General features: G+C 38.2%; 1 protein-coding gene and 1 pseudogene across 4 annotated transcripts; both read left to right on the top strand.

Annotated features, from left to right (window-relative positions):
• Positions 1 to 253: 253 nt before the first annotated feature.
• Positions 254 to 11,581, top strand: LOC145009685 (oxysterol-binding protein-related protein 3C-like; annotated as a pseudogene). The gene is made up of 9 exons (XR_013663848.1): positions 254 to 770; positions 1,033 to 1,436; positions 1,566 to 1,682; positions 1,788 to 1,855; positions 1,962 to 2,083; positions 2,158 to 2,281; positions 2,354 to 2,689; positions 9,564 to 9,619; positions 11,556 to 11,581. The product of XR_013663848.1 is annotated as an oxysterol-binding protein-related protein 3C-like (transcript).
• Positions 2,571 to 5,744, top strand: LOC145012929 (protein MOR1-like). Of its 3 annotated transcripts, XR_013664726.1 has the most exons (8): positions 2,571 to 2,684; positions 3,165 to 3,288; positions 3,446 to 3,600; positions 4,301 to 4,457; positions 4,551 to 4,667; positions 5,032 to 5,179; positions 5,296 to 5,325; positions 5,441 to 5,744. XR_013664726.1 is itself a non-coding variant. In XM_078971723.1 (7 exons), the coding sequence occupies exons 3-7, from the start codon at positions 3,584 to 3,586 to the stop codon at positions 5,588 to 5,590; spliced, it is 471 nt and encodes a 156-aa protein (XP_078827849.1). In that variant the 5' UTR covers positions 2,571 to 2,684; positions 3,165 to 3,288; positions 3,446 to 3,583; the 3' UTR covers positions 5,591 to 5,744. The 3 variants fall into 3 exon arrangements, 2 of the variants coding, with proteins under 2 accessions (XP_078827849.1, XP_078827850.1); XM_078971723.1 differs by lacking the exon at positions 5,032 to 5,179; XM_078971724.1 differs by lacking the exons at positions 5,032 to 5,179; positions 5,296 to 5,325.
• Positions 11,582 to 13,502: the final 1,921 nt, after the last annotated feature.

The following is a 13,502-nucleotide window of genomic DNA, read 5'->3' on the forward strand; positions in this document are numbered from 1 at the left end:
AATTAGTGTTAGTTTTGTAAAATTTGAAGGATAGAAGACACGCATTTGTGCGTGCCCTAAAATTAGTGTTAGAAAAGAAAAAAAAAGGAAATGCGGAGGGCGCCTTTTATAAAATGTGCGTCATGTAAGTATGTCGCTTTATAAATTTTTAATGAAACACGCCTTTTAGGCGGGAAATGATCGATCGACAAAAATCCCCAAAAATTTTGGAGGACCCGCTCATTCATTCCTCTCCACTTGCTGATGACCTTCATTTTCTCCCCCTCCTTCTCTCTGTAAAACCTAGCAGCCGCCACCACCAGAAACATGGTTTTATGTTGGCTTCGTTCTGTGTTGTACGAACGAGAGTCTGATCCTTCATTAATAGCTAAAGGGGGAAAATCCCCCAAAATTTTGAAGTACCCCGCTCACTCCTCTTCACCTCTACCCTACTCCATCTACAACGACTCCCCACGTTTACAAACCCTATAATTCAAAACGATTTTCCATTCCTCACGAGTGCTTTCTAGTCAACGACCTGATCAGCCTCATCGGCAACCTCGGTCTCACCTCACCTCGTCAGCGAGCTGAGGCTCACCTCTACACACATGCGACTACAACTCTTCAAATCACCCTAAGCTCTATCCTTTCTCTCTATTCACCCACCTCTTCACCCACGTCCAACGCCTCCAACAAGAAGCCCTAGGGCCTCCGCCTTCACCCACGTTCTCACAGTCGATCGTGAATCAGTTTTCAGGTTATTCGAAGATTCAACCAACACGGAGGTGGAGGTAGGTTCTGATTTCGTATCAAAAGAGTTCACTTTCAGGCAGAACAAAAAACTAGGGATCAATTCGATTAATCGGTAGCAAAATTAAGAGATAATCTCAAAACTTAGCATAGAAAGAGTCTTGAAATCCACTTCAGGTAAGCTTTTAACATGGATTGTCTATCTCCCACTTCTTCTCTCAAATTAATAGCAGCCGGCAAAAGAGCTTTGAGAATGATATCTGGTGCTTTCTTGATTCTCACCAAAATTGTGTTTTCTTGCAGGTTCGTTCATTAAGTTTCTACCCTCATCGACACACAATAGAGGCTGGTTTCGTGGGTTCGTTCACCTTTACACCAACGACGGTGGAGCTAGAGAGAGTTTATGGTGTGCAGTTAATGCTATTCAAATATGTTATTTACCAGCCTCATCCAGGTTTCAGAACCAACTTATTCTTGAATAATCTCTGCTCAGATCCAATACCTTCCTTATTCCTTATTCAGTATCCTCATTCCTCACCTGATCAGCGAATCCAATTCCCCTCCACCTTACTCCAACTCGATCGGACTCGACTCACTCACTTCTACCCCTCTGGAACCGATCAAGTAAGTTTATCTTACACAAATAAGACATAACTAAAAATAATGATGTTGTAGTTGAAGCAAAAAGAGGCAGATGGAAGGGAGAGGTACACTAACTTATTTCTCTTATCTGTTTCTTTCACAGTCTCATCATTTTGCTCTGTTTTGGGTACTTATTACATATAACATCTATGTTCTATTATCGTCATTCATTGTTTTCTTTTGTGCTTTTACAGGAGCATGATAGTTACTAGAGGTGAATGCAGAAGTATGTAGGTGTTTATATCACATCAATGGTGACTTTACCAGTACTCATTTTTGAACCCATGAGAATGCTACAGAAAATGGCAGAGGTATTTCCCAACACCAAAATGTTTCTATAATCTATATCTTCTTCTTCTTTTATAATTGTTCATAGTAAATTAGTAATGAGTAAGAGACTTATATTGTTTTTGTAGTTGATGGAATACGCCCATCTTTTAGAGCAAGCAGATAATTGTGAGGATCCATACATGCGATTAGTATATACAGGTAAGAATCATTACTCTTAATTCCTTATACACATAGACACACACTACGCTGATACACTCCTCTTTCTATATAAATTTTCAAAACCATGAAATCTTTTTTATTACAACATCATGGTTTATATCAGTATATTATGCTCTACAACAAACCTGGAAGCCTTTCGATCCAATTCTTGGTGAAACATATGAAATGGTTAATCATTGTGGCACTACATTTATTGCAGAGCATAAAAAAAAACTTTAAAGATCTTTCATAGTTTTAATAGTTGATTAATTTGATAATACTTTAATGTAAAATATTAGGTGAGTCATCACCCTCCAATAAGTGATGCACATGCTGAAAATGAGCATTTTGAATATGATATAACTTCAAAGGTGAAGACCAAGTATCTTGGTAACTCTTTTGATGTCTATCCTCTTGGAAGGTAAATAACTAACTCTATCATGTTTTTTTTAAATATAAAAAATATAGATGATATATGTTGTTATAATTGCAGAACTCGTTTGAAGCTAAAGAAAGATGGATTAATTCTAGAATCAGTACCCCCTCCAACAAAAGTCATCAATTTAATATTTGGAAGAACATAGTTGGTTCGGGTGCATGATTTTTAAATACACAAAAGTAAACTTCAATTTTTTTACATTGTATATAAATTTACTTTCTTTGTTTTTTAATTCATGTGCAGTGCTGGATGATATGAAGTGTATGGATATGTATACAATTCAAAGGAACCTAAAGTATTAATGACAGGAAAATGGAATGAATCCATGAGCTATCAGCCTTGTGATTATGAAGAGGAACCTCTCCCAAATACCGAACTCACACAGGTGTTGTCCCACTAACCATGTCTACAACTTACATAAAAAACCTACCATAATGTCAAAAGTACTAAAATACCCCTTCACTAAAATACCCTGCCAAAAATATCACAGTGATATTTTGCTTTTCTGTTGAATATTTTATTACTGTATCAATTACAATATAGTCATGCGCTTTATACTTAACAAAAATGTAAACATGGTTGAATAAAATACAAGTGTTAAAGTTCCCAAATGAGTCTGCTATATTTCATGTCTATTTTAAGAATGACAATTTTGCCCTTAGTTATATGTTTGGACAACATGCGATCTTTACTGAACATGCAGCTGTATCATCTGTTACTCATCTGTGTCCATACATTGCATATGTTCAATCGGTTCACCCATCATGATATATATATATATATATATATATATATATATATATATATATATATATATATATATATATATATATATATCAACCATACTTCCCATAATTTTCTGCAGATATTATTGAAGACCTATACAGTCCTAGGACCGCAACAATGGACTTTGTGAGTGAACTGGTAAGAAAACATGGAAAAGAGAAGCTTCAAAAGTTCATATTATTTATTGTGGAGATTTTTTAGAGGTATACATACCAATCTTCTAGCTATTTCATAAACAACATGTTAATTTGTCTTAACAATTATGGTCCTACTTTGATTGATTAGATATAAAGTATCATTGGTTGTTAGTTGTTATTATGGTCAACTCATTGAGTTATTTCTTTACTATCCATTGAGCAGTTTGTGCACAAGAATTGGCTTAAGCTCCTTGAACCGAGTTTCAGCAAGATCAAAACCATCCTTCCGGAGTTCCTGCAATCAAAAAAACAAGTCAAAGAAGATTTACTGAAAAGAAAAAAAGTATTAATTGTGTAATTAATGGCTATTCACTACAGGTAAATCGATAAAGTGGTGAAAGTAAACCTTTCCGATGTGAGCAGTATGTTCATATGCTGCCATTTGCCAGTAACTGTTTGTCCGCTTATAGAAGTCCTTTAGAGCTTCTCCGGGCTTTTTAACACAAAGAATAATAATTTATAATTCAGCAATCTTAGAATCAATGTTTATATTTTAAAAAAAAAAATTCTGCAATTAAAAGTTACCATTGGAGTTCTCTGTGAGTCAGATATCCCCAGACTAGCTCTTATTTGATCAATTCTTGCATTGCCTAATGAAAATATGAACCTTAAGTCTGAGATTAACCGACTCATTGATGCACTTACATTTTGATCAAACATACATACTTTATTCCTTATACACAATAATATACACATTAATGTAGTTTATCTTCTACGACTACCTACTGTAATGATGCACTTACATTTTGTTAGCCATAATCACAACTAACTTGTAACTAAACCCATAATAGCAAGCAACCTTTAAGTACATTCTTTTACACACAATAGGAATTTAATTTATTTTTTTACTATGGTGTAAAAGATATAAGTACGTTGCCCTTATTGGTAGAGAGAGAGATGGAGAGAGAGAGAGAGAGATGGAGAGAGAGAGAGAGAGTGAGTAAATGAGCATGTTGATATATTAATTACTAAAGTAGATTGATTTAATTGGGGTTTATTGTTAATATTAATATTATAGAGCGGGAGCGGATGACAAGCCTTTGTGGATGGTGAAAACGGTTCTTCATGAGCTTGTAAAGCTTCGTGGGACAGTAATAAATGGTCATCTTTCCATGGTCCCAATTGACATGGAACCCCAACCCATAATCCTTGCCTACATCGATCTTAATCTTCAGGTATGCACCTATTCTATTATCTCTTTAATATTATGCATTATCAACATCTTATTTATTATGTATTAGTTGTAATTGTTTTATGAACATTGTTAGACATTGGCTGCTGCCAGAATGTTGACCCCTGCTGGCCCTGTTGGTGAAACTCGTTGGGGTGATTCCATGGCTAATTATCCAATGCTTGCTACACATTCTGAAGATGCCCAATTGAAAGTCAGTTCCATCCCCTAATAAGATTTTTTTTTTCAGTACAATACTATGTTTGGGAAAGTAGAAGTAGGAATAAAACTTATAGTAGAATTGTGTAAGATAAGTAAAATGAAAATACAATTGTGTAGGAAAGATTTAAATAAATTCATATTTGTATTCTTGTGTTGGCATGGCATGGTAGCAAGAACTTTCTGCGATATTCAAGAAAATTGGAGACAAGCAAACATGCAGTATCGGTCTATACGAACTATACCGTATAACACAATTATACCCACATGTTTGATTTGATCTGGTCATTTTATTTTTTGTCAAATCCAAATGTTTTGTTGGTTGTTAAGGTGGTTTAATGGTTGTTGACACATGACAGGTTGACATATCTATGCTCCTAAACCTTTATGTGTTGCTGTTAATCATGCATCCCTTTCCTCTACAAACCAATTCTCTTTTTGATAGTCATGCAAATGCAAATCCTGGGGCATATATTCCTATTTGAATTGGAGTCTTTATATATTAGGGTAACATAACATATCTATTTATTGTTGGAGTCTTTATATATTAAGTACATGCAATCAGAATATTGACACCTTTATATGTAATGTGTATTTAAATAGTGATTTGTATGATCTTGTAGGACCTAGATGCATTCACTGCAGCTATTGTTGTGAGTATTGCCTTCTCTTTCATTCCTGCTTTGTTAGTTGTTGCTATTATGAAGGTAGGCCACTCTCCGGTTGTATTTTTCACATAACTGACAAGGAGCTATTGTATCTATTCAGACTAGGCTTAGAGCAATGGTTGAAAGAGATGAGTTCAGAAGAAGAAGAAACAAAGCTACAACTATAGTTCAGGTACTATGGATGAATTATGTTTGTAAAGTATTCAAGAAAATGATTAGAAACAAGGGTGAATTTGTACAGATTAGTTAGCTACTTGTAGGTTGATCTTGAATAAGAAAAGGGGCAATGAATTGTATTTTTTGTATCTAATTCGTTTGTAAATCTTTGTTACAACTTCTATTGATTTGTTTTATCTTTCCATGGAACGATTATTTGTATGAAATTAAATTTATGCAATGGATTATATTTTTTGCATATGATATTTTATTTTCTATTATGAAATATTAAATACAAATTTAATTTGAAAATAAGTAAATTTATAAACAATATTTTTTTAAACATTTAAAATTATGATACACAAAAATGTGTGTTGGCTTCATTTATGACATGGCCTTTCTTGACAGGGGCTCTCTTGATACGCATTGCGTGTCATTAACACGCGCGTCGTAAGGTTACGACATGTGAATGCGTGTCGTCTTCCTTTATGACAGGGCTTTCCTTGATACGCATTGCGTGTCGTAAACGTGCGTCGTAATTACGCGTCGTAAATGAGCGTCGTAAATGCGTGTCGTCTATAGACGACAAGCAAAAACGCGTCGTCTCTCTTTATGACAGGGCCTTCCTTGACGCACATTTGCGCGTCGTCTGAGCCTTTTACGACGCGCAATGAGCGCGCAAAAGGCTGTTTTTCTAGTAGTGAAATGTCAATTACACTTTACAAATTTCATGATTTATCTAACTACTAACACTCATATCATCCTTCAGCCCTATGCTCCGAGCATGCTGGAGATGCTTAACCCTACTCAGTCCCTTCGTGAGGGGATCTGCTGGGTTCTCATCCGATGATACCCTCTTTGCCACGAGGATTCCTTCTTCTATGCGATGTCTGATAAAATGATATTTTCTGTCGATGTGGCTGGATCTCCCGTGATCCCTTGGTTCCTTGGCTAAGGCAACATCACTTTCACTATCATAGAAAATTTCCATGGGCTCCTTTATAGCTGGTACAACTCCAAGGTCTCCAATGAAGTTCTTTATATTGCCTCGTTTGCTGCCTCGCTCGCTGCTATATACTCTGATTCACAAGTGGAATCAACCAATGTCTCCTGCTTGGAACTCTTCCAAGTGATTGCTCCTCCGTTTAAGGTAAAGACCCAGCCCGACTAAGAGCGGAAATTATCCCTATCAGTTTGGAAGCTAGCATCACTAGATCCTACAACTCTCAAGTCATCACTCCCACCGAGGGTAAGGACCCAGTCCTTAGTCCTCCGTAGGTACTTGAGGATATTCTTTACCGCAGTCCAGTGTGCCTTGCCAGGATTCCCCTGATACCTGCTAACCATGCTCAAGGCAAAAGCTACATCAGGTCGAGTACACGTCATAGCATACATGATCGAGCCTACTGCTGAAGCATAAGGTGCTTGGCTAATTTCTGCTATCTCAGCCTCGGTACTTGGGCTTTGTGTCTTACTCAGTCTGGCGTTACTCTGGATGGGTAACTCTCCTTTCTTGGAGTTCTGCATGCTGAATCTCTTCAACACCTTGTCCAAGTATGCACTTTAACTAAGTCCAATTAGTCTTTTACTCCGGTTTCTCAAAATCCTTATCCCTAGAATATAGGCAGCTTCTCCTAGGTCCTTCATAGAGAAACACTTCCCAAGCCAGGACTTAACTTCCTGCAGAGCTGGGATGTCATTTCCTATGAGTAGTATGTCATCCACATAGAATACCAAGAAGCTAACTATACTCCCACTAGCCTTGACATAAACACAAGATTCATCTTCACTCCTAGAAAAGCCAAATTCCTTGACCTTTTCATCAAAGCAAAGATTCCATCTGCGAGTTGCTTGCTTTAATCCATAAATGGATTTCTCAAGCGTACACACTCTATTAGGGTACTCGTTGCTGGCAAAACCTACTGGCTGACTCATGTAAACATCTTCCGTCAACTTTCCATTAAGGAAAGCGGTTTTGACATCCATTTGCCAAATTTCATAGTCATGAAATGCAGCTATGGCTAACATAACCCTAATAGACTTAATCTTGGCTACTGGAGAAAAAGTCTCATCATAATCCACTCTAGGAATTTGAGAGAAGCCCTTTGCAACCAGTCGAGCCTTATAAGTGTGTACATTACCATCCATGTCGGTCTTCTTCTTGAAGATCCATTTGCACCCTACAGTCTTACGACCTGGTACATTCTCAACGAGGTTCCAAACTTGATTGTCATACATGGATTGTATCTCGATATCCATAGCCTCTTTCCATTTAGCAGACTCAGGGCCTGCCATGGCTTCCGTGTAGCTGTTAGGTTCATCCAGACCTACTAGTGTCTCATCACTAATAAGTGTCTCACCTTTCGCAGTAATATGGAAACCACAGTAAAGCTCAGGTGCATTCCTAACTCTCGTCGAACGCCTCAGAGGTACAGACTCATCAATTGGCTCAACAGGAGTTTCCTCCTCAAGATGAGGGCTAGGGTTTGAAGTTCCTTCACCGCTTGACTCTTGAAGTTCTTCAAGGTCAATTTTCCTCCCACTGTCTCCTTGGCTTATAAATTCTCTCTCTCGAAAGACTCCTATTCTTGCTACAAAGACCACATTATCACTAGGTATGTAGACGAGTTAACCAAAGGATCTTTGTGGGTAGCTGATGAAAATACACCTCTCGCTTCGGGGTTCTAGCTTATCATGAGACTCGCACCTCACACAAGCCTCGCAGCCCCAAATCTTAATGTGGTCTAGTTTAGGTACTTTACCAGTCCACATCTCGTGAGGAGTTTTGGCAACTTTCTTTGTAGGTACTAGATTAAGAATATGGGCGGCAGTCTCTAAGGCATACCCCCATAATGACATTGGTATCGAAGCTCGACTCATCACAGAACGAACCATATCCAACAAGGTTCGATTATGCCTCTCAGCCACACCATTCAACTGTGGTGTCCTGGGAGGTGTCAATTGTGAGACAATCCCACATTCCCTAAGATAGTTGAGGAACTCTGAACTAAGATACTCACCACCTCGATCGGATCGAAGCATCTTAATGTTCCTGCCCAATTGATTCTCGACTTCCTGTTTAAATTCCTTAAACCTTTCGAAAGTCTCTGACTTATGCTTGATTAAGTAGACATATCCATATCTACTGTAATCATCAGTAAAAGTCAAATAATAACGATTAGCATCCCTTGTGGCATGTTTGAATGGTCCACACACATCCGTGTGCACAAGATCCAACAAACCTTCACCCTTTTCACAAGAACCTGTGAAGGGTGACTTTGTCATTTTTCCAAGTAAGCATGATTCGCAACTATCATCAGACTTTAGGTCAAATGACTCCAAGACTCCATCCTTTTGGAGTTGGCCTATGCGTTTCTTGCTTATATGTCCAAGACGACAATGCCATAGTGATGCTTTATCTAAGTTATTATTATTAACAGAATCAACACATAATACATTATTTCATAAGTTATCAACCACATATACAGTTTCATACACGCCATCACAAGGTACTGCTTTAAAATAAAGAACATTATTAAAGAAAGCATTAATCGAACCAACTTCATTATCAAATGAAAAGGTGAAACCTTGTTTATACAATGCATGAAGGGAAATAATATTTCTTTCCATTTTTGGCGAATAACAACATTTATTCAAATCTAAACTAAACCCACTACTTAGCGATAAAGTATAAACTCCAATCTTGGTGATAGGTGAAGCTTTCCTGTTTCCCATGATCAAGTTTATTCTTCCTTGCTCCACATTCTCACTTCTTCTTAGTCCCTGCAAATCAAAACAGATATGAATACCACAATCGGTATCAAGGACCCATGAGTTAGAATAGGGTGGGTTATTAGATAAGATAGTGTAAATACCTGCATGGTTGGGTTTAACTTTCCCATCCTTCACATCTTGCTGGTACTTTGGGCAGTTCCGCTTCTAATGTGCCTTTTCATGGCAATAGAAGCATTTAGCCTCCTTTGGGTCAAAAGAAGGAGTGATCAAACCTTTCTTGGTTCCACTTGAAGAAGAGCCATCAAGGGTCCTAACCTTGGTACCCTTTGAAGAACTCTTTCTCTTCTTCCCTCATCCTTTCCCGATTCCCAAGATAGGGGCGGAGTTGGTAGGAGTAGGAGTAGTAACAACCACCTTACCCTTAAGACCACTTTCCGTGGTCTTTAAGAGTCCTTGAAGTTTGCTGAGAGTGACCTCTTCCTTGTTCATGTGGTATGTCATGCGGAATTGATCATAACTTGAAGGTAACGAGTGCAAAATAATATTTATTGCTAGCTCCTCAGGTAAGTTCACATTAAGCTTCAGCAAGCGGTCCATAAATCGTTGCATTTTCTGCATGTGGCCCGTGATGGGTTCTCCATCCTTCATTCGGGTTGTTATCATGGAGGAGATGATTTCATACCTCTCTTGTCGTGCACTTTGATGATATCTTTCCATCAAATCTTGGTGCATTTTAAAAGGGTAGTAGTCCTCGTAGGACTTTTGGAGATCGGCTGTCATAGTGGCCATCATGATGCATGCCACCTTGGTGGCATCCCTTTCATGTGCCCTAAAGTCAGCGATCTCTTGAGGAGTAGCAACTGTCTCATCAATCTCCTTAAGCTCCTTATCGAGGAAATATTCTTTGTCCTCGTAGCGGGTAATCATTCGGATGTTTCTGATCCATTCATTAAGTTGGATCCATCAAAAGTGACTTTCCCACACAAGTTCATAAGAGAAAAGGAGCCATTAGGATTAGAGCCAGAAGCAGCAGTGTTTGCAGACATCTGAAAAGAAGAAAAGTTTAGTTTAGAAATAGAGATAGTCCTTAATAAAACACCCAAATGTAGTATTAAGGCTAGGACCCAATCATAATATATTATACTTTGAAGAGGTATGTCGTAATCTAAGTAATAACATATTCGAAAGGTAGGTGAATGATGATTCACCAATTTCCACCAAAGTCGAAATATTAAAAAATATTTAATTTGGTTCTAAGAAACTCCTAGATTCTTTTTAGATTCAATGAACTTTTCAAAGGCATGTTTCAATCTCAAGTGTGCCATCCAAGTTTTGTCACTGGGATGCTGAGGATCACAAAACGAGGTGTGAAGTAATCATGCAAATTACTTGGTACCCTTAATAAATTACCCCTCAATCGATGTGCCGGTTAGCCACACACGCTCCATCGATACTATGATAAGTATTAAGCCACCCTTTACCTACCTTGTTATGTCCAATTTAGTATGCCGGTTAACCACACACGCTCCACTAACGACTTAGACAAAGTGTAAAGTGTAATTTCATGGATTAGCACCTTATTCACATTTTTCCTAAAGTAACTAAGATTGGGAATTTAATAAAACGTTTAGTTACTTTATAATATTCATCATACTTTTAATGTGAATTTATAAGTCCTTGTCTTACCTGTTCGGCTAACGACCCTCCACCAGTTAAGCAAGTGGTGGGTGACAGTGGACACCCATTAAGTTGCCATTTTATAGGAAACAACCTTATACCCACCTTATAGACCGGCTTCGTGAATGAGGCGTACTAGCAGTAAGACAACTCTGATCTTATACATACATACATACATACATACATACATATATATATATATATATATTATTAAATTATAATATTATAAGTATAAGGGTTGAATTTTAACTTTTAAAATTCTAAGGGTTGGAACTAAATTTTTAATCAAAACTTTACTTGTTCCAAAACTTGAGGGTAAGTTTTGTAAACTTTCAAAACTTTTCATTTCTTGTAACTTATGAGTTTATTAGGGTATTAAAAATGAAGACTCTTCATTTTTATAACCCATGTGTTCTTTTAATGGTTTTAAAGCAAGTGACTTTTGGTTTTCCATAACTTGAGGACAAGTTATGGACTCCATTAAAACACATAATGATCATGAATTAATCTACAACATAGGTTACAAATAATTCCTATGATCATCTAAACGTCATAAGATCAAGAACATGAATATAAACACTTTCATGAGTCAAAAATTACATTTAAAACTTTGTAATTTTGATAATTTGTTGTTGTAAATGGATTAGCAAAGACATTTCACCATCTAAAATAGGTTTTCAAGTACCAAAACAGTTTAGGGTAATGTTTCTAGTCCATTTCCAGCAACTAAAGTCGAAAAACTGCAATCTAAGGCTCCTACTCGCCGAGTACATGAACCTACTTGTCGAGTAGGTTGAAGATTCACATGAAATCGGCGAGTCCCCCTATGGACTCAGCGAGTTCATCGGTCAGATTGCACAAATATCGAATTTTTTCAACTATCTAGCACAAATAACAAACAAACAAGCCTAGGCTCTAATACCACTGTTGGGTTTTGAGCATTCTAACACTTCCTAAGTGTACATGCAACCCTAATAACCTTGGATCTATGTTTGTCTAATTATCATGGAAAGTTGATTTCCAAGGCTATGATCCTATCTAGCATACATGGGGGAACAATTTTAACTTGAATAATAGATAGAACTACATACCTTGTTGTTGTAAGTGTTCCTCGAAACCTTGTGAGCCTGGCACCTCAAGTGTGATGCCTCAAATGCTTCAGATACATCTGCCCGAAGATCCCTCAAAGATCCTCGACATGTTTAAAAGGCATCTGTCAACCCTTGATATCCAAGACAATAGCAGAAATCCAACCCAAGATCCAACTCATCACAATTCTCCAAGTGATACAAATACCCAGTATCCACCGGAAATGGCCGAAGATAGCATATCCATGAACATCTGAAGGGTTCCTGACCTCCTCCTCCTGTGATACCCCGACTACCGTGAGAACATAATGTAGCACCTTATTCCGATCCGAATGACAGTCCAAACCCTTGGAACGAAACTTCATCGTGCAGTTTCTGCAAGCGTCGCATTAGATCCGACCCTGCTGGCCTCTCAAAAGTTGATCTAAACTCCTGGGTCTCCGCTCGAGACCCTCCAATAAATTCTCCTGACCTGAACCTCTCCCGTAAGGTACACCTAATCAATATTTCGTCCTCGACTCTGAGATCCATATCATTCAGGGTCTCGCACCCTGATCCACTTACTAGCTCAATCGTCACGACTATACTGCAATATCTGGAGCAATGTCTACTGTAAACCGAGCTACAAACTATCCTCGAGGCTTGGTTTCCAAACCCGAATTTGGAATAGATCGCACAATCAACCTATGCCGCCTGATACAAGAGATCCGAGGCGAACTCGAAATCCTAGCAGTCCCTCCATTAACTAGCTCACCACCGGAGCTGGGACCAAACTCTGTCCCATCCCTGTGTGCTCATCGTCATTCTACGAAGCAGATATTCCCTCAATCAAGGCATAACCAATAATTCTCCTTCCCATAAGCTTCTTAGATTCTCCAAGACTCTCACCGATTCGAGTATGGATCCTGTGCTTTTAGTAGTATGGGCCCAATACTACCTTCCACACTTATCCATACTTTCCCCAGAAATCCTCCTAAATCCTCTGAGTCACTTACTCCACCAATATACTAAAGAGTTGCTAAACAGCATGAAGATCTCTACCATAGCAACTACTAGGCTCCCAACTCCACCGAATCGTCCCGCTAAGCTCATTGGAGCACATCCTAGGCTTTCCTAGGTTCCCGCACCCACCCAGTCCTCAGCTGCTGAAAGATTGCCAGTAATGTCAACTAGCTACCTTATGAATATAGCCACATGCAACTGAGATCAGATAATCCTTTGAGTAATAGACTCATCCCTAGAATGGTTAGACTCCAACGAGAGCTGCGCAATAGGGTCAAGTCGATCACTCTGAGATCATCCATCCTGTGCCATATGTGACTTAGCATATTCACTTAATAGCTAGCTCACATTACTAATAGTCTCACAAAGCACAAAGCAAGTAGCATTCATGCAATGGAAAATCTAACCAGCATATACTAGACAAATTAGTCTATCCACTCATACATCCCACAAGCAGGTAACCCATACCGCTAATCCCATCCTAGGCTTACCCTAGGGTAACCT

This window comes from Lactuca saligna, chromosome 8 (assembly GCF_052625555.1).
Source record: "Lactuca saligna cultivar CGN05327 chromosome 8, ASM5262555v1, whole genome shotgun sequence".
Lineage (NCBI taxonomy): Eukaryota > Viridiplantae > Streptophyta > Magnoliopsida > Asterales > Asteraceae > Lactuca > Lactuca saligna.

Coding starts and splice junctions, on each gene's coding strand:
- LOC145012929 (XM_078971723.1), top strand. Junction 4,458..4,550: donor ACATCGATCTTAATCTTCAG/GTATGCACCTAT, acceptor GAACATTGTTAG/ACATTGGCTGCTGCCAGAAT. Junction 5,326..5,440: donor CATTCACTGCAGCTATTGTT/GTGAGTATTGCC, acceptor GTATCTATTCAG/ACTAGGCTTAGAGCAATGGT.